The sequence below is a fragment of the Megalobrama amblycephala genome, linkage group LG10 (genome assembly GCF_018812025.1).
Source record: "Megalobrama amblycephala isolate DHTTF-2021 linkage group LG10, ASM1881202v1, whole genome shotgun sequence".
NCBI lineage: Eukaryota > Metazoa > Chordata > Actinopteri > Cypriniformes > Xenocyprididae > Megalobrama > Megalobrama amblycephala.
The window spans coordinates 11,296,969-11,321,823 of NC_063053.1; the positions used below are offsets into that span (position 1 = coordinate 11,296,969).

Here is a 24,855-nt window from a genome sequence, read left to right on the forward strand (position 1 = left end):
TTACAGATATGTAATGACAGATTCACACTTTACATCAAAGTGTTCTTGTTATGTATAGTACTAGAAAATATATTAATTTTTAATGAACAATAAGCATGCATTTCAAATAAGTGAATTGCTGCATTTTTTTGCATTTGTTTTAATTAATATATTGCAATATCTAGGCTACAATAATATGTAGTAGACTAGCATATGCTATAGTATAGTAATATATACGTTTATATGTGTAGACAAATTTTAAACGTCTGCTAAATAATTACATGTAAAAATAAATATTTTTTGGGAGCGCAATTTTTAGTCTCGCGCCGCGTAAATTATCCTTTGACGCTACTTGCACAGTTTTCTAAACGTCAGTCATCTTTACAAAAAAAAAAAAAAAAACCCTGTTTAAAACCTATATAGCTACTTATATATATATATATATATATATATAAGAATAGGCTATGTACTTTCGTAAGAGCACTGTACCATACATTGTTATTCTGAACACGAAAGTGCCAAGAAACCTCCCCAAACACAAGCTGGCCAGAGGTCTTTGTGGGTGCATATATCGATGATTTTTCAGCATCTGTTCATTATTAATATGTGACCGCACGCGCTCAGACTGACTCCGCGCGCCTGTCATATTCAGACTCCGCGCGCAGTTTCTACGGTTACAGTCGCGCAGCAACGTGCCCTCCCTAATGACGCGCGTCTCTCTGATATGTGATCTGAGTGAGGCGCAGCTTACAGCCCGCGTCAAATACACATCGAGTAATCAAGCGCTGAGAAATGATGTGAGTTGATACAAAGAGGCACGAGGCCTCAAGAACAGCCTGAAGTTCAAACAGTGAAAAATATTCCAGACACGGACTCAGAGAGCACCCACATGCCATCATTCTTTACAAGGGTACAATGGGGTTAAATGCCTGCAGGAGTAAAAGATCCTTTTGATTTTATTTTCTCCCAAAACACTAAACAGCAACAAAATACACCACAGCTCTTTCCTAGACATGTTTGTCACTATGCATTGCACAAGCATCCTGATTCATGAAGTCACTGCATGTAATGTTAACATAACTTGACATTACTAGACTACTAAAACATGTTGTAGCTAATGCGAATATCATTAAAATTTTGAGATAAGCAAAGCAAACATTTTATCGGAACATAGCAACAAAAGGGAATCCTCTACACATTTACAAAAAAAAAAAAAAAAGCCTAAAAGTTGAGTTTTAAAATGTTTCCTCCCTTTCAGACTTGCAAAAAAGCAAACTATCTGATGATAAAAGTAAAACCACATATACTTTATTTCAGACAAGTATGATGTTACGAAGAAGGATAGTACATTTTCTAAGATATACTAAATTAATCATTCTTCAAAAGGCTATTTTTTTTTTTTTTAAGTTGAGCCAAATGCTCTATGTGGGAGAAAAGAAAAAACACTGTGGCCAAAAACGCCACCAAAAAGTATCTGGTTGGCACGGGTTTGACGCGGTATGCCTGAACAGCAACAAACTGCTTATAATAATTGGGATGGAATAGATTTATTGCAAAGGATGTGCAAAGTGGGCTCACACTGTCTGCTCCAATCACAATAGAGATTCATTTGTAATATACGCTTTTACACTGCAGCTCCAAGACACACCCTACTAAAAGAAAAACAATACTCGTATAAAATACTTGAGGGGTTATGAATTGCCAAAAGTGGTTAAATAAACAGACCATTGGTTAACCATTGCTGAAGTTGTTATTTTAGAGTATTTACTTAAATGTTATTCCAAAAATATCATGTATTTGTTGCAAATAACTTTTGCCCATATCTACTTAATATACAGCCAAACTCCCCTCTGCCATCATCAAAACTTACATTGCAATATACTTAACAAATTATTTTGACACAAATTATGTTGCTGCTCAGTCATACTGTGTGAAAAAAAAATTCCTTAAATTTAGGCTTTTCACTCCATTGAACCCTGTGAGAAAGATGTTCACATGCCAACCTATAATCACAATTTTTTTAATAGCAAGTCAAAAATAACTTCATATGTCTCAAAAGTTAATGATGAAAGCACACACACACACACACACACAAATGAACCTACTTAGATTTCTTGCAAAAGCGGTACGACAGTCTGAAGAATACTGAATGTGAAAAAACCACAGATATTTGCCCAAATGCTCTGGTAAAGCATTACTTTATTAGTCATCACCCCCCGAACACACACACCGGCCTCCGTACCCGCAGATAAAAATCAAATCGGGGCATAAAATGCTGACATAAGTCTGTGGATTTGCTATCTTCCCCCCTCTGTGGGCGGCAGCACATTTCTGTACATTTACAAATTACAGAGGGAGCAAGTCTGGAAGCCGCAGAGAGCATTCCTTCCGTACAGTGTCTCCTTGTGTTTCAACTGCGGGTTTGTCTGCCTGAGAAAGCAGCACGGATGACCTGCAGTCAACTCTAAATCTCCCGTTTACATGCTTGAATTTCAGCCCCACCTCATATCAGGTGTCCCTAATGACATCATCACAGTGTCCTATGCATCTTTGCGAAGTATTTGTGATGTCATCTTTTCATTTTCATTGCATGCAGCTAATACTTTGTAAATGAATGTAAATTCAAATGAGGAAAAAACATCAATGCACGCTCATATTAATACAATATATAAACACTCTCGGCGCTGTTGACTGTAATGAAGCTTAGTTTACCGTCTTTTGTCAAATACAGTGAAGCTTGCGGTGAATGATTCACTCTAAGCTATAATTTGTTTTATATTTTAAGTAAAGCATGTCAGATCAAAGCATATTTGGCTGATGGATGAATCTGAATTGTTATTGCACAGAAATATTACAGATGACGGCATTCACAAGGTATATGGATCTTTTCAGCGAATGTAAAACAAACAATTATTTTGTATTTCTGTCCAGAAGTGCTCACTCTGTCACAGACCACAGAATTAAAGCCATATTTCCTCACAGAAACTGTCTAGGATGAATAAACTTCTCCAAAAGTCTCCAAAAAACTCATTACTCAATGAAATATCTGATGGGTTCAGATGACACCAGCCTTCTCAAGTTCTCATTCATTATTAAAGTGATAAGGTTCAAATACTAATGTGTGCATTTTTGCATGGCTGAATGCACCAGAAGTATCTATTTTACAAGAAATGTTAATAAACTAAGAATGCTCAGATGCTGTAGAGATGTGACATAACACTGAAAAAGCATTCAAAACAAGTCTGTTTTTCATGGAGCATGCAGGAAGTGTTTTACAAAGAGAGATCCGAGTTAATGTTTGCGGTAGAAAAGTACAAAGATTTATTACGCTGTTAGGAATATTGAGACTCCGAAGCAAGAACTGTCTGAGTAAAATGCCTCCCTTGAGAAATAAATCAAATGCTTTTTTATGGATATGTGTGCAATTCCAGTGTCATTTCCTCTTTCAGTTGGATTTTGGCTAACTTCATGGCGGTAGAGTCGCCCTCCTGGCCCATAGAGGAGGAGACGGTCTGTGCATCAGCTGAAGCGAGGCTTCTGAAACATCACTGGCTGGAGACACAGGAAACATCAGTACAACGTAAGTTCTGATTTGCAAACATCGTATTTGCTAGTGTTTGTTAGTGCATATTTGCACCGTCTCCCTGGCTCTTTCTACTTGTTTAAATGTGCATAAACATCAGTTTAGTACTAAACCCAGTTTTGGGTTTAGTAGTATTATGATTCATCAGGTTGAATTTCTTATGTTTGCACATGATCTGTAAAGACACAAACATCTGCAATCACAACTGCACTCACACACCCACACACACACACACATTCATGAGATGACTTTGTTTCTCACTATCTGTTTGATGCTGTGCTACTGAATCTGAAATCTACAGTAATTGCTTGTTTCAGGCAGTTAAAATCTATAAAAGACAGAAAATTCTAAAAGAAAACCCCAGCAAATCCGCAGATTGTGCGTAAGTGCAGCACAGTGCCTTATCTCATTTAAAATATGCAGAGGAAGTTCACATACTATAAGAATCTCAAAGGCACAGCAGGAAAATAATACATTTAATTCTAAGAGCCAGAGAGAGGGTGTAAAATGTGCATATAAAACTAAATTATGCATTTCTTTGGTGCAAAAAATACCATATTGGAGGTAAGGGGTTATAAATCCTTTTTAAAATACACCACACCAGTCTTAAGGTTCTAAACCGACTACAACACATTGCACCATAGTAAAGAACAGCAGGCTGATTTTTCCCAGCAAAATATGCCTCATTTAAAACATTTGTGTTTCTCAAACCAGAAAGTCACTTTCTCAGACTCTTCAAGTCTGCTCTTTTAAAATGTTCTTTCATATGTGGTCAGACAATGTACAGTATTTCATTACAATTATACCATTGACCAAGCACTTTTTGCCTCTGTGACTGTGGTTGACCAGTGGCATTCATTTATGAGTTCACAACACATGAGAATCACCATGACTCTGTCATACATTTATGATGTCATTCACAGAGTTATCACCATTATCATTACACACACAACCCTATGTATGGGAATTTGTGTGTGTGTGTGTGTATGTGTGTGTTCATTGAGGGTTTCTTCAAAGAGGGTTTCTTCTTAACAAGTAATGGGTGATTCTTAAATAAGAAGCATTTAGAATACTGAAAAATGAAACTTTTTTTTGGTACAAGCCTTAGACTAAAAAAAAAAAAAAAAAAAAAAAAAAATCTTATATAAAGATATAAGATATTATAAGATATAAGATATTATAAGATGATGTATCCTTTAAAGGTGAAGTGTATAATTTCTGTGCCTTTAGCACCCCCAAATAAAAACACTAAATAATGATAGTTTTCAAATCGGTTTCTTGAGCACCATCTGAAGTTGGTCAGCAAATAGACTGTCCCGCCCCCAAACACACATCATTGGTTCATTCAATATAGCTGGGTTTGGCTGTTTGTGATGCTTGAACACACAGAACAATTTTGAACGTAGTACCACAATGACTGCGGATGGCTATGTATTGTGAATAGGGGTGTAATGATTTATCGTAGTACGATATTTCACGATGCAAACATGTTACGATATGCATCGTAGAGTGATGGCGATACTTTTACGATATGACGGCAGTTTAATCTTATTGGTTGAGCTGCCGACGTGACCTACTCTGCAAGGTGGCAGTGAGAGAAGCCGGTTGTCACCGCATATAAATGGTGTGTCTCAATCAGCTCTCTAGTTCAGTAAGTGTTTCGGGCACACACTGAATCTTGCAAGCAGGTTTAAACGTTTCTCATGTCAGTCTCTTGCATGGTCGCGTGAGAAAAGTCGTGGCTTTCTTTCACCGCAGTGCCACAGCAACAGCTGTGCTCACAGAAAAGCAAAAGACGCTTGCGATGCTTTGCTTTAAGAAGTTCTGTGGGGCCGTTCACATATTGCGTCTTTTCCGCGTGCAAGTCAGTTATTTTTTTCAAATGTAGCCACACGGCAGGCGCGCTCATAATGGGATCAACGCGGTCGCGACGCGCATGCAGTGCCCAAGGAAGTCGACCGGAAGTTGAAGTCGGCCGCGTGCCGCCATCTTGTAGCAGAACTTCACTTGCGTTAGCATCCCATTGACTCCCTTTCATTTTGGTGTCACTTTGACAGCAAATAACTTTACATCTGAGGCGTTTAAAGACTCCATTTGTCCATTATTTATTTCTAAAGATACACGGCAATGTATAAAGGGCTCCATTACCTTCTATGTTACATTATGGCCCCGTAGAAACAGTTTTTGTAAAAATAGGCTAACGATTGCATCATAACCACTCGACTCTCTGTCGCACAGTAGAGAAATTACCGTACAGACAGGAGGAGAAGCTCGCAGGCAATAGTATGCATTAACTTAATATGGCGTACTGGCGTTACATTTTAAAATACTATACAAAATAATTAATCAGAATACTTACTCCTGCTCACTCACGCCAAAGAACTCCCCGCTCAAGCTCGCCGTCTCTGCAAGATTAACGATGGCAGATTGCACACACAGCTACTAGAAGATTTACATCTGTCAGACAGGTTGCTGACGTCATCAAGCTTAGTTTGAGTCTGCGCGTCAGAAACGGAAGTGCTAAAAATCGCTAAAAATGGGCTTCACTTGTCTCAATTGAGTTCCAATGGGGTCGCTGTGTCCATTTCTTTTACTGTCTATGCGCGCATGCAATTCTCAACTTTTCAGAATGCCGCAAGCGCACCACAGGTCATGTGACAAGAATCAACCGATCAGCTATGGCCTTTCCGTAACAAAACATCAAAAGCTCAGCCGAACAGCTGATCATAGCTGTACATGGTGGTTTTTATATCTTATCTCCATCAATATATCTCGTAGTAAAACTAATGCAAGGGCTAGAAATCATTTATCCTTTGCAGAAACATCCTGATCCTCTTGGAGAGCTCAGTTCATGGTTGCATAGCAACGACCGACGCCACAGGAGCGCAAGCGCTTTGGAAAGAAGGAGAAGCGGTGCGGCCGCGCCTTCCACGCGTTTTTAGACGCGATATGTGAACGGCCCCTATTCATAATTCTAAGTTCATGTTAAATTTAAAAAAAAAATTTCAGTGACAGACAGCCCTATTCAACTGTTAATTTGAATACAGAAGGTTTTTATTAAACCTTGAAATGTGATCTTGTATGTACAACAAGGAAAATTATTGAAATTTGTTCATGTTTTTTGAATAAATCTTGTTTGAATTTCAGTTTCATTTTGTTCAAAATATCGTGATACGTATCGTGCGTATCGTTACACCGCTAATTGTGAAGTTTTTATAGTTTCTCCACATTAAGCATGCAAAAAGAATAAAGTACTTAAAAGATTACACACACCATATTTAAAACTAAAACTATTTTTTTTATATCTTTGGGGACAAAAAAAAATTCCTTAATTGAAAAATCTCCCACATTTCTATATAATACACCCTCTCATGGACATAATTCAATTGGCAAACAGTTCTATTATGCAGCTCTATTTTTACAGCAGAACCACAGTAATCCACCACCACCGCTAGGAAGTCTGACCCTCTAGGAAAACTTCAAAGCCCCTGGAAAAGACCCCTGAGTACTGCATAGAGATGCATTTTCAGACTTGTTGGAACCATTTTGATGGAGTAAGTGAGAGATGAGTTTCAGTGGGCACATGGTGGTCCCACCCTGACAATAGATGTGGGAGAGAGAAAGAAAGAGATCCAGGAGTGACCTTGCGGTGGGGCCTAAATTCACACTCCACCCCACTGGCTCCCAAAATAAGCCACGTCCCGCTTTCATAAATGCCCCTCGCCACAGCCGCCATAACTCAGGGCTTTCCCAAAACAAGAGCTCATGTGCCGGCAGCGTTAGGAAGTGTGTCTGCCTGCCAGCGACCGCTAGGGCCGTCCACCAGCGTCTGCTTACCACATTTTACCCAGAATACAATGCCCCTTTGTTTTTGCGTGCGGTGGGCCCTCTCTTAGCCGGAACACACAGACAGAGAAAGAGACAGAGAGAGGGGGGAAAAGAAAGAAAGAAATATAGAAAGATAGATAGATAGACAGACAGACAGACAGACAGACAGACAGATAGATAGATAGATAGATAGATAGATAGATAGATAGATAGATAGATAGATAGATAGATAGATAGATAGATAGATTTGAAAAGGGCAATTAAAACCAAGAGAGAAAAACAAATGCTGAACGGAAAAAAAATGAAAGTATGATAAAGTTGTAGAAAAGAAAGAAGAGAAATGGTGTGAGATATGGGACGCCTTTCATGTGGTGTCATGCGGAATGCTGTCGTTCATTTATGCCTGCAACAAAAGCCACATGTTTATCTTTTTTTTTTGTTCAGACGAAGCGCTCCATCTCGTGAGCATCTGAGAGGGAGGAGGTATGCTGTATATGAAAGGAATGAGGGAATTTAAAAAGTAGGTCGACATAAAACAGGAATTCATCAAAACAGTACGCTTGTCAGAGCATGTGTACATGATGCATGATGCTGTGAACATGCATATTGATGCAGATTTTCTGACTGCAACGCACAAGGCACAGATGCACAACATAATACGTCAAGGTCATGGGTCTGATTCACAGGGAATGAATTCATTGCTAAAATGATCTTCAAATCCAATGTAAGTTGCTTTGGATAAAAGCATCTGTTAAAGGCATTGAAAATGTGATAATTTAAATGATTTTGACATTTATAATATGCTGCAAACTTTGACAGTCTCTGAATTTCAAATCAGGCCTTGAACTACTCGGCCTCTAAAACAATTTTCCTTTATGGCTGATGTCAACAAGCCCTCTTCTGGTGTGTTTGTAAACACACTCAGTACTATTACTTGAGCTAATCAATCCGAGAGCATGTAAAGTCTTTACCACTGGGTTGATTACCAGTGAGTTTTAAAATGAGCTTGTTAACAGACTTGCTGCATGTTTAATCACTCATAATGAGCTCGACAAGTTTGACTTCCTATCAGTGGCTGGGAAATGAGAGATAAAAGTGTATTCACACTGCTGAGCTCATGTTTACGGGCAAACATGTTTTTCCTGAGAAATAAATGTAAAAATAATGAAGCTTTAAAACATTACATTTGCCGATCCTCTCAAGTACCAACTCATAAATGACATAATAAATAAAAAATTACTGACTTCATCAGGAAATTCAACATAATAAATAAGGTAAAGTAAAAATTAACCGATTTAGTAACCGTTAATCAATGTAGTAACCGTATACTAAAGAAAACATCTGTTGTGAAGTCTAAGTTGAGACAAATGTGGAATATTCCTTGCATTAAGCCACCAAACAATATGAAAAAACATCTGAATAACTACCATTAGGAAATAATTAACAAAAGTGTATTTATTGAATTAAATTATATTTATAATAATAATTATATAATAATATAATTATTACTATAAAAAGTATATATAATAATAACAATACATATTTTATATTATACTATATTATATATTATAACTTTATGAATTCATTTAAATTATATATATAAAATTATTGCAAAATTAAAATTATTCAACATTTTAATAGACATTACGAAATATTTCTTGCTGGTAAATTTTCTCAGTTCATGTGGAAAAAAAGCAGTTAAAACCTACATTAGGAGGAATGTTCCTGTTAAATGTTGACTCAAAATTCACTTCCTAAATTTGTTTTTTGCACTTTGAAAGAGACAACAGTTAAATGAAGCATGGAATGTCCAACAGGAAGTGACAGTGTGAAAATTTATCATGAAGTTTTCTAGATGGAACGAAATCGCAAAGTCATCACTGTGACATAACGAGTCAGCAACATGATGTCTGTCATCTGTCTTCAAGAATGAAAGAAAGTGTGAGAGATTTTGCAACTTGTACATTATGTAAGTGGGTCTGCATGGGAATGCCGTGAGAGCGATTCAGACAGTCTGACCAAAGTCCAGACACGGAAGGGCAAATGAATGAGAAGAGAGAAAGCATGCATGTGTGAGAGAGAGAGAGAGAGAGAGAGAGAGGAAGGAGGAATCCCTGTCTGTTTGTCTGGGGCTTTTCCTCAAAAAGGAACTGCAGCAGCTCCATAAACACACAAACACACTTGTTGTGTTACCTCAGGTCAAGCACGTGCACAGTTGAAGAATAAATTATGCATGTCAAATTAAAACTAAAACTAGTTCACTTGTGAAACTAAAATTACTAACTCATCAGATGAATGAAAAGGCCACCTTCTCAAGCTCCCTATAGTTTATGAACTGTTCAAAGATACTAGATTACTGTAGTTTAAGGCTGCCCATCTAAAATGCACACTGTGTGCACAGTAGCTTCATAAAATTGGATGTTTGTGCATGTGTCTATTTAGCTTGTGACTTCAAAGTCAACATGAAATCAAAACGGGGCCTATTTATTTCCATAATAAACGTTACTGGTCTTACTGTGGATGATTCATCCATGCATGTTATTCCAAATCAAAAAGATTGTAATTTATCTTTTTAAACATGTAAAAATTTGCTCCACCAATTTCAAACAATTTTCGTTTGTTGTTGATGTCACCAAGCCATCTTAATTTTCAACCTCTGCCACCTGCCATATAGAGACACTTCTTTCACAATCCAATTAAAGGTCCCGTTCTTCGTGATCCCATGTTTCAAACTTTAGTTAGTGTGTAATGTTGTTGTTAGAGTATAAATAAAATCTGTAAAATTTTAAAGCTCAAAGTTCAATGCCAAGCGAGATATTTTATTTAACAGAAGTCGCCTACATCGAACGGCCAGTTTGGACTACATCCCTCTACTTCCTTCTTTAATGACGTCACTAAAACAGTTTTTTGACTAACCTCCGCCCACAGGAATACACAAGAGTTGCGTTTGTAGAGTGTGTTTGTCGCCATGTCGTCGAAACGCTGTTATTTTCATCCCGCAGTCCAATCACCGGGTCTGATTCCGGCTCAAATTGATAGGGTAAAATTAAAGACATGTTTACAATAACACTGAGCGCGTGCATCTCCACGTTATGGTAAGAGGCGTGACCTTTCCGGGCAAGGTTCGCTAAGCTGCTGTCGAATCACAACACAGGAACCGCTGGCACAATCAGAACTCGTTACGTATTTCTGAAGGAGGGACTTCATAGAACAAGGAAGTCATCAGCCCGTTTTTATGACAGTGGAAACAGCGGTATACAGATAAGTAAATTATGTGAAAAATATTGTGTTTTTTTACACGCCAAACATGAACACATGTTATATTGCACACTATAAACTTCAAAAAACCACGAAAAACGGGACCTTTAATACCTTTTAGATAAAATAAAGTCCAACCCTACATTTTTCTTGTTTGATATCCACTCTTACTGTAAGAAAACGAGCATGTACATTCTGCCTAACAATGAATAAAAAAATAGCAAATTTTATTTTATTTTGGTTATTCAGATGACTATTCCTTCTTCTTCTTCTTCTTCTTTTTTCTTCTTCTATATGGCATTTGTTCTAACTGGAGCGAACCACAGATGCATTGAAATAATCATCTTAAATAATTCACCTAAAGAACTCTAAGCTTTCACAAACACCAACCTGAAAATCTCCCATCACCCAACACAAGTCAATAAACCACTTGTAAACAACTTCAGCTTTTTCTGGGAAGGGTGCCTTGGATTTAGCAAGCAAAAAACAAAACAAAAAGGCAACAGAGAGAATCAAGAACTCATAACCTCAGGGCGACCATCATCTTATATCCTATCATTATCCTCATATTTTCAACGCCATAATTAACTTGTTTTATTGCACTCTGGCAAATAAGGGAGAGAGGAAGGGAGAGGTTTTTGAAGACGATTAAGGATTTTTGTCTGTGTACGAGAGTTCTCATGGTAGAAGACTCTCCGTCAGACGGATAATTGAGACACTGATGACGCATCGGTCTGAGGTTTTAACGACAAATAAAACGATTGTGCGCAGACGCTTCAGGGCACGTTTTTAATGAGGCAGTTCGATCATTTGCGAATTCTAATTTTCCATGTATTTCATTTATTCTTGACCAAACTTTGTTGTACAAAATTGTAAACATTACTTGTAGCAATATTATATTTCATATTATAATATTATATTTACTGTTTTATGACATATTAACCTATAATTGGTGAAAGTAGACATGACTGTATTGCTTTTAAGAAGCTTTGCAATTTTCTGACAGTGGATCTCTGAGGGTTAAAGTCCTAATGTGGAAATGTTCAAGTTATACTGTGAAAACACAGTGTGAACCTGAGCTAAAAATGCGGCACTAATGTTCTTAGTGGTTTTGCATCTTGGTGGAGCCGTAGCAATAACAGTTATAGGGTGTGTTTGGGAGGATCTGTGTGTGTTTGTTTGAAATGCGAATGTTTGTTAGCTTCTCTGCACTTTCATTCAGGTGTTGGGTGAGGTCTGAAAGTAATACTAATGGAAAACAAGCTTATCAGCATTTAAGTGCAGGTGTCAAGCTGTGTGGTGAAAATGCATGATTAGTTTACAACAACAAAAAAATAACAGCAAGAGCTAGGACTGGCTTAAAACAAATGACATTTTAATGATACATTGGAAAAGCGGAAAACACACAAAATCAGACTGACCAGATTTTCCTCGGTCCATCTGATAAAATTCCTGTGGTCTGTGGCACTGCACAACTAAGCTTCAATTTTTATGTTGCATGTTCTTATTACAGTAAAAATTACTGTAATAGTCCAATCTGTAAACACATTAAAGCATGACCGTATTGATATTCCTCAAATATTCTTGTTCTAAACCTCTAACACTAAATAATAAACCAGACAGCATTTTGCAGTCTTTTTTTTTTGCGTATCTATTTTAAAAGTTTGAAAATCTCACAATCTTACAATTGGTCTTCTTTCTTACATCTTTAATTGTGATATTGTAACATCTTTCTTGCATATACTGTATTTAAAGGATTAGTTCACTTCTAAATTCTTCAGTCGAAAAGAAATTAAGGTTTTTGAAGGTAAACATTCCAGGATTTTTCTCCATATAGTGGATTTCAACAGGGTACAACAGGTGGAAGGTCCAAATTGCAGTTTCAGTGCAGCTTCAAAGGGCTCTACACGATCCCAAACGAGGAATAAGGGATTTATCATAATGAAACGATTGGTCATTTTCTAAAAAAAAAAAAAAAAATGCATATACTTCTTAACGGTGCTAAAGAGGATGTTTTGTTTTATACATTTTTGCAATATTACTTGAAACTGTCTTTACTAACTGATAAAAGACTATTTATTAGGTGCACTGAAAGTAATAATATTAATATACATCATCTGTGCACGAGGTAGGGCCTTAAAAACATCAGCCAATCGTTTACGCGATCATCGCGTAAACGATTGGCCCTCTGGCTTGTCAATCACTACCATGACGTTCCTTGTGAGAGACGAGCGCGGCTGTGCGCTCCAGTAACTTTCCACACTCCACAGGCGCTGCATGCAATGTTTTTGTCAGGAGACAGTAGTAACAACTGCAGATTATGAGTTACCTGCGGTGAGTCCGACATAATGAATCCACTAACACGACACAGCGAATGCCGGTGGTAAACACTCGTGTTCCAATACTCATGCACGAGTTTTGGGAGGCGTTCCCTCGAAATGAGCTGTGAAGGAGGGGGGTTGTTCTTACACATACACTCATTTCAAAAACTCAGTAACAGTCTTTGGTTTCTCAGTCGACGAAAAGATCCTCTTTAGCACCTTTAACCACAAATGCTCGTCTTGAACTGCTCTGCGATCTGATATGAATGGCGTAATCACATTGGAAAGGGTACGCGTGACGTAGGCGGAAGTACCGATCCGGTGTCTACGAACATGCAAAGACTAAGCCAAACGCTTTACAAAAAAACAACGATGCCTGTTTTTCGCCCTACTGCGGTACTGTGATCTTTCTAACGTGATGCCTGGTGGATCACAGAGCAGTGCAAGCATTTGTGGTTAAAAAGTATATACATTTTTATTTTTTTATTTTATTTACATTTTTATTTTAGAAAATGAACAATCATTTCGCTAGACAAGCCCCTTATTCCTCATCTGGGATCATGTAGAGCCCTTTGAAGCTGCACTGAAACTGCAATTTGTACCCCACTGAAGTCCAATATATGGAGAAAAATCCTGGAATGTTTTCCTCAAAAACCTTTATTTCTTTTCGACTGACGAAAAAAAATGACGTGGGAGTGGGTAAATTATCAGCAAATTTTAATTCTGAAGTGAACTAATCCTTTAAAGCCAAAATGTGGCATCCTGTCTTCTATTAAACAGATAATCTTCCCCAAACTCACACTATTGATTACCAGTCAAATGTTTGGACACACTTTTCTGAATTATAGAAATATAAATATATTTTCTACTTATGAATAAACCCTAATATTATTTATATATTTTCAATGGATAAATAGTAAATGGACCAACAAGCGTCCAGCTGCAACTCCTTCAATACCATTTAAATATAATCCTATACCTCTCAAATTTGGTTGACAGAACATCTAGCAAAGAAGCTCAAATATAAGAGTTTTCATTTATGTCATGTTTTGATCACTACATCATTACTTACATTTCTGTTATTTCATAGTTTAGATGACTTTACTATTATTTTAAAATGTGGACAATAGTCGCAATAAAGAATGAGGTCTGTCCACACTTTTGACTGGAATTGTAGATGCGCCATTATGGTTTATGAAAAAATGGCTGTCAATTGTTGATGTTCTTATACTGAAAGTAGGGTGTAAACCTTTCAGTTCCTCTCACTCCAAAATGTTGTAACTTTAAAACATAACATAAACATCCGCAATGTATGTCTCACCACACAAATAGGTTCACTCCCAAAACAGACCTTATCACTGTATATTTTTAACAGTAGATCTGCTAGAGGCTGATTTCTCATGCTGATGGCCAACTGCCATTTTTGGATGGAACACATTAGCACGTCAAATGCTATATATGCTACATATAATGCAAGTGCACGTCGTATACTGTTTGAAAGTTTGGGGTCAGTATTAGAAATCAACACTTTTATTCAGCAAGGACACATTAAATTGATCAAAAGTGACAGTAAAGATATCTGTAATGTTACAAATGATTTATATTTAAAATAAATGCTGTTCTTTTGAACTGTCTATTCATTAATTTTCACAAAAATATGAAATAGCACAAGTGTTTCCAACACTGATAATAAGAAGAAATGTTTCTTGATCAGCAAATCAGCATATTAAAATGATTTCTGAAGGATACCCTGAAGACTGGAGTAATGATGCTGAAAATTAAACAGGAATACATTATTTTTTAAAATATATATTTTAAATATACGTAAGTAAAATTTAGAGTTATCTGTACTACATTTCATTTATTCATGTGGCATACACTTCTCTCAAAAACTTAATGAGTGAATGAAAAAAAAAATCACAAACATGCAATCTATCATAAGGAGCAATAATGAGCAGTACTGCAATAAAAATATAGAAATTTTTCATAAGCAAGAAACAAACTGCTCTGTGGGACTGCAGTCTGTCCTAATGGCCCATTACTCACTGGAACATGTGAGCTATAGAGATGTTAGATGCATTTATTTTAACATGCTCAAAGAATCAAACAGAAACTATTTTATGAGCATTTCCATTGAGCTTTCCAGTGCTGTGGATATTCTGGAAGTGTACATCCTGACTTCATGACGTTTGTTCCACTGCAGTGAGGGTCTCTCAAAAATAGCTTGTCTAGACATTATAAATGACATTGACATCCCTCTACCTCCTCATATCATGACAGATCGTTATGCAAGGACCACCGAACACCTCTTGTTCCTCAAATTCACTGTGTGTTGTGGTAATGTGTTTAGCATACACCCAGGATTCGGCTTCATTCACTGCTGTCACACACAATCACACACCCAAGTGCTGAAAACAGACTAACTCTAGGTGAACCCAGAACACTGTTGCCTCTGAATGGAGCACACATACATGAAAAACACTTTTGATCCACACTCAATGGCCTTTTCAAGGTCTAGTACTCTGGTTTACAAAAGAAACACACTGCTCTGTTTCAATACCTACTGTAGGCAGCATTTTAAGCCCGAAACATACTAGTATGTGAACACAAAATCTTAAAACTTCTAACTAACACATACTTGATTTTGTTGATTTTTTTTTGTTTAATCTTTGCATTCTGAAATATTTGTGAGAGTAATTTATAAATCAACTTAAGTATGCAATCACAATGTTGCTGCAATTGCACTATAGTGAATTATCTTCTACAGTCACGGCAGAAGAATAATTGAACAGAATCATACTAAGCAAAAAAGGGATAGTTCACCAAAAAATTCAGTTGTAATAACTCACGCTCATGCACATCCCAAATTTTATTTCTTCTTTTCATTATATGGACAAAAAAAAAAAAAAAAGATCTCCTTTTATGTTTCTCAGAAGAAAGATAATCATACAGGTCTGGAATGACATAAGGGCGAGTAAATGATGGCAATTAAAATTTTTGGGTGAACTATCATGTTCAAGTATGCGTAGACACACTATAGAGTTGAAAGGCTTTCAAAAGGCAATTATGCTGCTTTTTAAGATACTTTCTTTTGGACTTAATTGCATGCATTCTTAGTGGAGGAGACAATCCAATAATGCATTGCCACATGCTCAGTGAAAAACATTCCAACAAACTGTAAGACGATTATAAATATTCTTTATTCATTCAATTAAAACTCTTCAATTTTAAACAAAAATTTGACCTATATTTTATGTATGTATAATGTTTTTGAAATATTTGCAAATTGTTCACACAAGCTCAATTGAAAGAGTAAAGTTTATCCTACACTTTGCATGAGTTGCACCATTTATATTATGTACGAATAGGATGCTGTCTTCACTCTTAAAAATTAAGGAAAAGGAGTTTTTGCATCAATGCCATACTGTATAAGAACTTTTCTTTTTGCTTTCCTAAAGAACCTATCAGTAAACAGTTATTAAAATAACCGTCTTTTTCTCAGTGTGAAGAACATTTCAATAATAACCTTTTTTCCACCATAAAGAACCTTTAGTACTCAATAACAAAATAAACACAACAAAAATGACAGCAGTGAGAAAGCAGTTGTTAAGAAAACATCTGATCATAGCGATGTGGTTGTTGGCACAAGCTCTGCAGTTCACCGACATCATGTCGACATATGAGGTAGGCTAATTAAAATTACACTGTTATGATAGTTTGATTATAAAGTACATTTGAGACTATACTGTAGAGTATATAGGTCTGGCTATGCGAGACTATAGTTTAAATGAATCCCTTTTCTTTGCAAGACACTTTGACATTACAGTACAGAATGGCTCTTTCGGAAATTACTTTGTATAAGCATACATTGGAGCGCATGCAAACATCACATCAATTTGATTTTCAAAAACGTCCCGAGTCCTTCACATAAAAATCTGTCTACAGGCTTACATAGTCAACCTAGGACGTCATCCTCAAACATGTTCCCGCATATTTAAAGTCACTTTAGATAAAAATGTCTGCTAAAATAATAATAACAAATGTACATACAATGTAAATAAAAGCTAGAATAACAGCCCCTTAAGACCCTCTCAGAAAATAGAATGAAACTGTAAATAATTATCCCTCTGAAAATATAGAGCGACTACAGGAGAAAATCTCTCCCTCATCACTGCCATTATGCCCTGATACATCGCTAGCTTCAGGACCAGTGACAAGAAATCTCTGCAAAACACTCTCCCTTACTCAGGACATTTCCCTAATCAACTCCAGTCCCACAACAGAGCCTGTGCTTTATAAATAGGAATTGTTCTGAGCTAAATTAGACACAGAAGCCAGACCCTCCGCTGAGACCCTCATGCAGTTTTCATTACGCTCTTCCCTGTCCAATATCTAGACCCTCAATATCTGGTTACAGATTTCAGTTCTTGCCATGGATGCTGATATTTTCAGGGGCCGAGGGTAATGGGCAGGAGTCGAAAGCCTTTGAATGTGCTCCAGTGCAGTGAAGTATCAATTTATAGGAGCACGAACCATGTGTTTATGAAATTAATAAACTCTGTGCAGTCATCTGAAGTTTTGAATGTCCTACATGCTGCATTGGTAAATCTGCAGGCTAAGCACTCAGCATAATGTGATAAATGTTTTCTGTAGCTCCAACTGATGGAGTTTGGCTTTGCTTTGGAGTTCTGCTTTTAGTGTTATGTAAGGTCATGTCAGTAGAATTCAACCGAAATACTCAGGGAGGATTCCATTGCTGACTCCACTACGTGCACCTATGTATGTGCATGCATGCAGATGTATGTGTACACATGCTTGCACACTGTACAGAATAAGGTGTTTGCATGGCTTTTGAGTTAAATTCAATTATTAAAAGGATAGTTAACCCACCCAAAAATGAAAATTCTGTAGTCATTTACTCACCCTCATGTTGTTCCAAACCTGTATGCATTTCTGTCTTCTGTGGAACACAAAAGAAGATATTTTGAAGAACTTTGGGGTCCAATGCTTTTTGACACTAACATTAATTTTATGGACATTTCTTTTCCAAAATAACTTCTTTTATGTTCCACAGTAGAAAGCCATGCAGGTTTGGGACAACATGAGGGTAAATAAATGATGACAATTTTTATTTTTGGGTGAATTATAACTAGAAGTAAATGCTTTCAACTGAATTTAAAATGTTAAATTGCCATACTTGTCATCAATAAATCAATTAACTGTTTAGATTAAGTAACTCCAAAAGAACAATCATGAGACAAAAATTAATAAGTACAGTACGTTGGTCAGGAAATCTAAATGTTCGCCTATCATCCATCGACCTCAAATATGGCTTATTTGAAACATGTAAGTAGTAGCAACTTTATATTAACTTTACAATAAATAATTAAAATGTCTCCTCCTGTTTCATGATCATTACTTTTGCTGGTGCCTTGCAGCAAGCTTTATGCATGTGCTTGAGAACGGGATAGGCTGTATTACGCCAATATATATATTAAACGCTCATTATGGTTTAGAATTCTCCTCAGTATATATTTAGGTAATTGTCACGTACTGCTCTGACACACAGGTTGAAGATCCAAATGAAGCTTTATTAAAGGGTTAGTTCACCCAAAAATGAAAATTACATCATTAATGATTCACCCTCATGTCGTTCCAAACCCGTAAGACCTCCGTTCATCTTCGGAACACAGTTTAAGATATTTTAGATTTAGTCCGAGAGCTTTCTGTCCCTCCATTGAAAATGTATGTACGGTATACTGTCCATGTCCAGAAAGGTAATAAAAACATCATCAAAGTAGTCCATGTGACATCAGTGGGTTAGTTAGAAGTTTTTGAAGCATCGAAAATACATTTTGGTCCAAAAATAACAAAAACTACAACCAGAATCCTTTCCATTGAATTGATTCAATTGAATTGATTCCATTGAATCCTTTCATCTGTCGGCGTTGGTAATGCACTTTTACGTCATTGTTTTTGGCGATTAGGACATCCACGACATGCACACTTACACACCATTTAAAAAAATATAGCAATATCAAAATACAAACAATGCAGAATAGCTTGAATACAGCGTGCGTCTCCCTCAGACTGTAAACAAAGCTCTGGCGCACCGGATAACACGTCAGCAGCGTCTTACGTCAGCAGCGTCACTGCGGAGTCGTGAACCTGGATTGACAACAGACCCGGAAGAGAATAGAATGCTGAATAAAGTCGTAGTTTTTGTTATTTTTGGTCCAAAATGTATTTTTGATGCTTTAAAAACTTCTAACTAACCCACTGATGTCACATAGACTACTTTGATGATGTTTTTATTACCTTTCTGGACATGAACAGTCTACCGTACATACATTTTCAATGGAGGGACAGAAAGCTCTCGGACTAAATCTAAAATACCTTAAACTGTGTTCCGAAGATAAACAGAGGTCTTACGGGTTTGGAACGACATGAGGGTGAGTGATTAATGACATAATTTTCATTTTTTGGGTGAACTAACCCTTTAAGGCAATCCAGAATAATAATCCATTAAACAGGCGATGGGTCAAACACAAACAGTCTAAAAACAGTCAGTTGGGGCAAACAGTCTAAACATAAAACAAGGTCCAAGAGACAGGGAAAATACAGGTAACCAGAGAGCAAGCGCTCAGAAATGCAGTGTAGCTGTTCGCACTTCACAAGACTTTGCAATGAATGACAGAAAACACAGGGATTATTTAGGCAGGGTTAACAAGAATAATGAGATACAGGTGGATGTAATCAGGCATAATGAGTCCGGACAATGGGTTATGGGAAATGTAGTCCATGGTGAGATAACCAAGACGGAAGGAGTGCCCTCTGGAATATATTAAGGGAAATCCAGCTGGTGGATGTAACAGTAACTAAATTGATATAAACGTGCAATTAGTCAACTATTGGCTTAAATGAACGACTAATAGTCGACTAGATTTATCTTTAGTCGGGGGCAGCCCTATATGCAACCATCTTAATTATTCATGCCCAAGTACATGCTAGTAAGGAAATGAATGGGACTAAAGCATTAAATAAGTTTTCAGTAAAGGCTGAAGGCTATACTGCATGCGAGTCCAGCTCAACTGCTGTGCTTGTTGATTTGAAGAATAAGAATAATCTATATAAGACTATACAGAAAAAAACTGATCCATTGGTGTTCCTGTATATGACAAGTTGCTAGAATTACATAAATGATGTACATGATCATGTAAATGAACATTATTTACTTAATCTATGAATAATTTTTACATCGCATGTTTAAAATTTGTGTATTGTATTATTTAACGTGAGCAGGCCCGTACTTTTGTGAATGTGGTTGTGCGTTCATGTATGCGTCCATATATCTAAGTATGTAGGCTTGTATAAATACGTTTAGATATATTTATATATTTAGTGTGTGTGTTTTAGACTGCTGTTTCAGTGCAACAGGTGTGACCTCATTGTGGTTGCTGGTGAGCAGCAGAAGCAAACAGAGTCTGCATCAGATTAACACGCAACACACACACACAAACCCTCTCGACTTGTTCCATCAATTTTCTTTCTCACACACTTTCTTTTGCATGTGAACTGTTTTACGAGATCCTTTCTGTATCATACATCAACGTACATTTGCACTGTGAAAAATCTTTTTCTTAAATATTTTTGTCTTGTGCTTTCCAGTGAAATTCATTCATTAAATTCATTAAAACAAGAAAATTTTACTTAATAACAGAATGTATTTAAATTAAGTTTATTATTGTTTCCCTACAGGCAAATGTTCTTGTTTTATTCCTAAACTCAGCAACAGTTAGATTTATGCATAAATCAAGAACAAACTTTCCAATTTGGTAAGAAAAATAAGCTTTATTATCTGAATAACTGTCTTTATATCTCAAACAATTTTGTTTCTCAAGTAAATTTATCCTGTTTTAAACATGGTTAAATATTTGTACTGGATAACAGGTAAGAAAATACTAAACATTAAAAATATTATTATACATTTTGTGTGTGTGTGTGTGTGTGTGTGTGTGTGTGTGGCGTACGTCTTATGACTGTCTTCTTCCAATGAAGATGAGCTGATGAAGATGATTTTTTAATGTACACGATCTGAAGGATATCTGAAAAACTCAGACTGGATAATATAGGCCCGATTTCACAGACAGGGCTTAGATTAAGCCAGGATTAGGCCTTAGTTCAATTAGGACATTTAAGTAGCTTTTATAAATGTGTCTTAGAAAAAACATTACTGGTGTGCATCTTGAGACAAAACAATGGCACTGACATATTTTCAGTTTAAACAGCTTAAACATGCATTTTAGTCTGGGACTAGGCTTAAGCCTTGTCTGTGAAACCGAGGGTTAATGGTTTAGTCTTTTTAACAGATTCACTTTGGTTTCCTTTTTTATGGCCAAACAAATTGAAAAAGGATATTGCACAAATACAGCACAAATGATTTCCAAAGGTGATTACAGTGATGTTTTCATATCTGAGAATTTCTGACTCTAAAACCAGAAAAAAAAAAAAATCAGAGCTCTTTTAGTCAAGAAAGAAAGGAAGAAAGATCTGCAACTGTTGAAAGTCTTCATGAAATCAAAACTGAGCCTGTTTAGGCCCTGTTTCCACCTGGTATTAAGATGCGTTTTGGTCGATCGGATCACAAGTGTACAATGCTAAATACAGGTGTAAACGGGGTGTAAAACATTTTAAGCTTGTCCACTTTCGACCACCTCCATTGCTTTCACAGTGTAGATGCTTATGTGGTCGAATGTGTTCAAACAGCCACTAAATACTCTCTATATACTCTAAATACTCTCTGCCTACTGACTTAATACGTAAACATTATGGAAAGCACGCTAGCCAGATGGGATTTAAACTTTGTCATCTAAAGACCCCATTTTGGTTTGAAGACGAAAAATGTACCAAGAACAATATTCTCTCACCATTCCTTATTTCTAACACACACTCACCACGTTCGGCCAGTCTTGCAGCTGTCAAGGCAGAAACGAAAGCTGCTGCTCTCTGTATGTTTTTCTGTCCTCATGGTCACATTCATATGTAAATTGCACAAGCTTATTTTGTCCATTAGATCAAAAGATCTGAAAAAACCCTTACATTTACCTGCCCTTAGACCCTCCCCTTGAAGAAAACAGGACAGAAGTGGTTAAAAGTGGACAACAGAGACGGATTAAAATACCAGGTGTAAACCGGTGTCTCCCTAGTCCACTTGTGATCCGATCGACCAAAACACATCTAAATACCAGGTAGAAACAGGGCCTTTCTTAAAGGTGCCCTAGAACTTTTTTTTAAAAGATGTAATATAAGTCTAAGGTGTCCCCTGAATGTGTCTGTGAAGTTTCAGCTCAAAATACCCCATAGATTTTTTTTAATTCATTTTTTTAACTGTCTATTTTGGGGCATAATTAGAAATGAGCCGATTCAGGGTGTGTGGCCCTTTAAATCTCGTGCTCCACGCCCCAAGAGCTCGCGCTTGCCTTAAACAACATAAAAAAAAGTTCACACAGCTAATATAACCCTCAAAATGGATCTTTACAAAGTGTTCGTCATGCAGCATGTCTAATCGCGTAAGTACAGTGTTTATTTTGATGTTTACATTGATTCTGAATGAGTTTGAGGCTATGCTCCCTGGCTAACGGCTAATGCTACACTGTTGGAGAGATTTATAAAGAATGAAGTTGTGTTTATGAATTATACAGACTGCAAGTGTTTAAAAATGAAAATAGCGACGGCTCTTGTCTCCGTGAATACAAAAAAACGATGGTAACTTTTAAACCACATTAACTTGTAAACCATATTTAACAGTACATTAGCAACATGCTAATGAAACATTTAGAAAGACAATTTACAAATATCACTAAAAATATCATGTTATCATGAATCATGTCAGTTATTATTGCTCCATCTGCCATTTTTTGCTATTGTCCTTGCTTGCTTACCTAGTCTGTTGATTCAGCTGTGCACATCCAGACGTTCTGCCCTTGTCTAATGCCTTTCATAATGTTGGGAACATGGGCTGGCATATGCAAATATTGGGGGCGTACACCCCGACTGTTATGTAACAGTCGGTGTTATGTTGAGATTCGCCTGTTCTTCGGAGGTCTTTTAAACAAATGAGATTTATATAAGAAGGAGGAAACAATGGAGTTTGAGACTCACTGTATGTCTTTTCCATGTACTGAACTCTTGTTATTTAACTATGCCGAGGTAAATTCAATTTTTGAATCTAGGGCACCTTTAATACCCATTATTATTGTTATCGACTCATCAATGCACATTGCTAGTAAAAAAAGTTGTGTACCAAATGACACACTACTATGCACTTGTACACTGTACTTATGCACTATGTACTCAGCCATGTAGTGTATAAATTGTGCAAGTTTATTTTGTCATTCAACATTGGAGTCTGATAGCCTCTCCCCTTCACTACGTAATTAAAGCTGCGACAATTGAGTGCATGAAGTGTCCAACATTCTTTTTTAAGTTTTCAGTGTGAACACACCCCTCATACAATTTATACTACAAAACGGCATGGATTAGTGCATAAGTACGCAAACTCATGTTCAATAACTTGACGCCATTCTGATATGCTCCTCTGACTTTTATGAATCAATTCTGCAAATACACTCAAGCCCCACCCTACATTTTTTCATTGAAAATAAGTTAGATTACAGAAATAAATCTGGGTTGCGAATGATATTTCATGTTGACTTTAAACAGAAACCAACGGGTTAAAAATATCCTGCAAACGGTTTGGAGCTGGTACCTCTCTCATCCCAGACCCTTATTTTGGCAACACTGTTACTAAAGCAAACACACTTTTTAACACTTCTGTTTTCCGTCTCTGTGTTTCGTTTTCTTCCTTATTTTTGGCTGTGTGCACTTATTTAAATCATCCAGCATGGACATAACTACCACAGACATTAGGATACATCTACCCCAAATGTTCTGATTAGTGATTAATCAAGATAGTTCAATGACTGATGGTACTGAACATGTAGAACGAGAGTGAACACTGGAGGGAGAGTAGAACAACATGGTGGGAGTTTATAGGAACATAGCAAACATAACCCCCTGCTAGCGTTCAGCCACTGTTTACTACATAGAGCGGATGACATCAGCGTTCACTCTGTCCAATTCTGAGCTACTTTATTTAACACACACAGATCCATCCCAGACTCTACAGTAATGTTAACCAGCTCAGAATTCTGCTGATGCATGTAAACACAGACTCAACCGTACATGTGAGGATCAATTACTCAAACTTCTACACTTTCATGTGAGCAGATGAGTGGGATGTTGATGGATCTTTGTCATCTACAGTATGTGAAATGGACTGCAAAGAAGAAAAAAACAACATAGGTGGTATTAATTTTGTCTCTGCAGGGCTGGGTGTCATCAATTAACAAGGCCGAAAGCATCACTTGTAATCTTGGCGATGGGTGATTTGCTCTTTGTTTCTTTGATCTTAAATTTACACAACTTGTTTTCTAAAAAACTTGTTTTGACTCTTAATTCTGATTCTTCAAGCAGCTGCATTAATGTGTCAAGTTGCTACTACAATACATTGCTTGGCAACAGTAAACAGCCATGATCTTGGATTGTTCGGTTCTTCAACGCTCATCCTGGACTTGCTGTTATATCAACAGATCCGTAAGCTTAAACCTGCTCGGGATCAGGCTTATTTCATGTAAACAGGATTAGACTGCATCTTTTTAAGCGGAGGTGATGCTTAAAGTCTGTCCCAGCCACTGTTTCTTTCTTACAAGAGTACCCTAATGTGAACCAGGGACAATAATAATGATTTAAAAATAAATTTGTAAATAATATTATGTTTTATAGGCTTTCTTAATATAGACACCGCCAGTTTTACTCATTGAGAGA

At 36.8% G+C, this 24,855-nt stretch overlaps 1 protein-coding gene and 1 long non-coding RNA gene across 5 annotated transcripts in view; one reads left to right on the forward strand and one right to left on the reverse strand.

The window, feature by feature from the left end:
- The window catches only part of runx3 (RUNX family transcription factor 3), a 69,059-nt gene that overhangs the window by 33,867 nt on the left and 10,337 nt on the right, over positions 1 to 24,855 (reverse strand). Inside the window, exon 3 of one of the 4 annotated variants that reach the window (XM_048204562.1) lies at positions 17,893 to 17,929. The exons of the other annotated variants lie outside the window; for them this stretch is intronic. Coding sequence (XP_048060519.1) covers positions 17,893 to 17,920 — 28 coding nt within the window. The 5' untranslated portion in view covers positions 17,921 to 17,929. The remainder of the gene's footprint in view (positions 1 to 17,892; positions 17,930 to 24,855) is intronic. 4 annotated transcript variants of the gene reach the window in all.
- Positions 1 to 24,855, forward strand: part of LOC125276742 — an 89,387-nt gene that overhangs the window by 2,746 nt on the left and 61,786 nt on the right. The window contains exon 2 of the long non-coding RNA XR_007186733.1: positions 3,429 to 3,559. This is a non-coding gene — a long non-coding RNA (uncharacterized LOC125276742). The remainder of the gene's footprint in view (positions 1 to 3,428; positions 3,560 to 24,855) is intronic.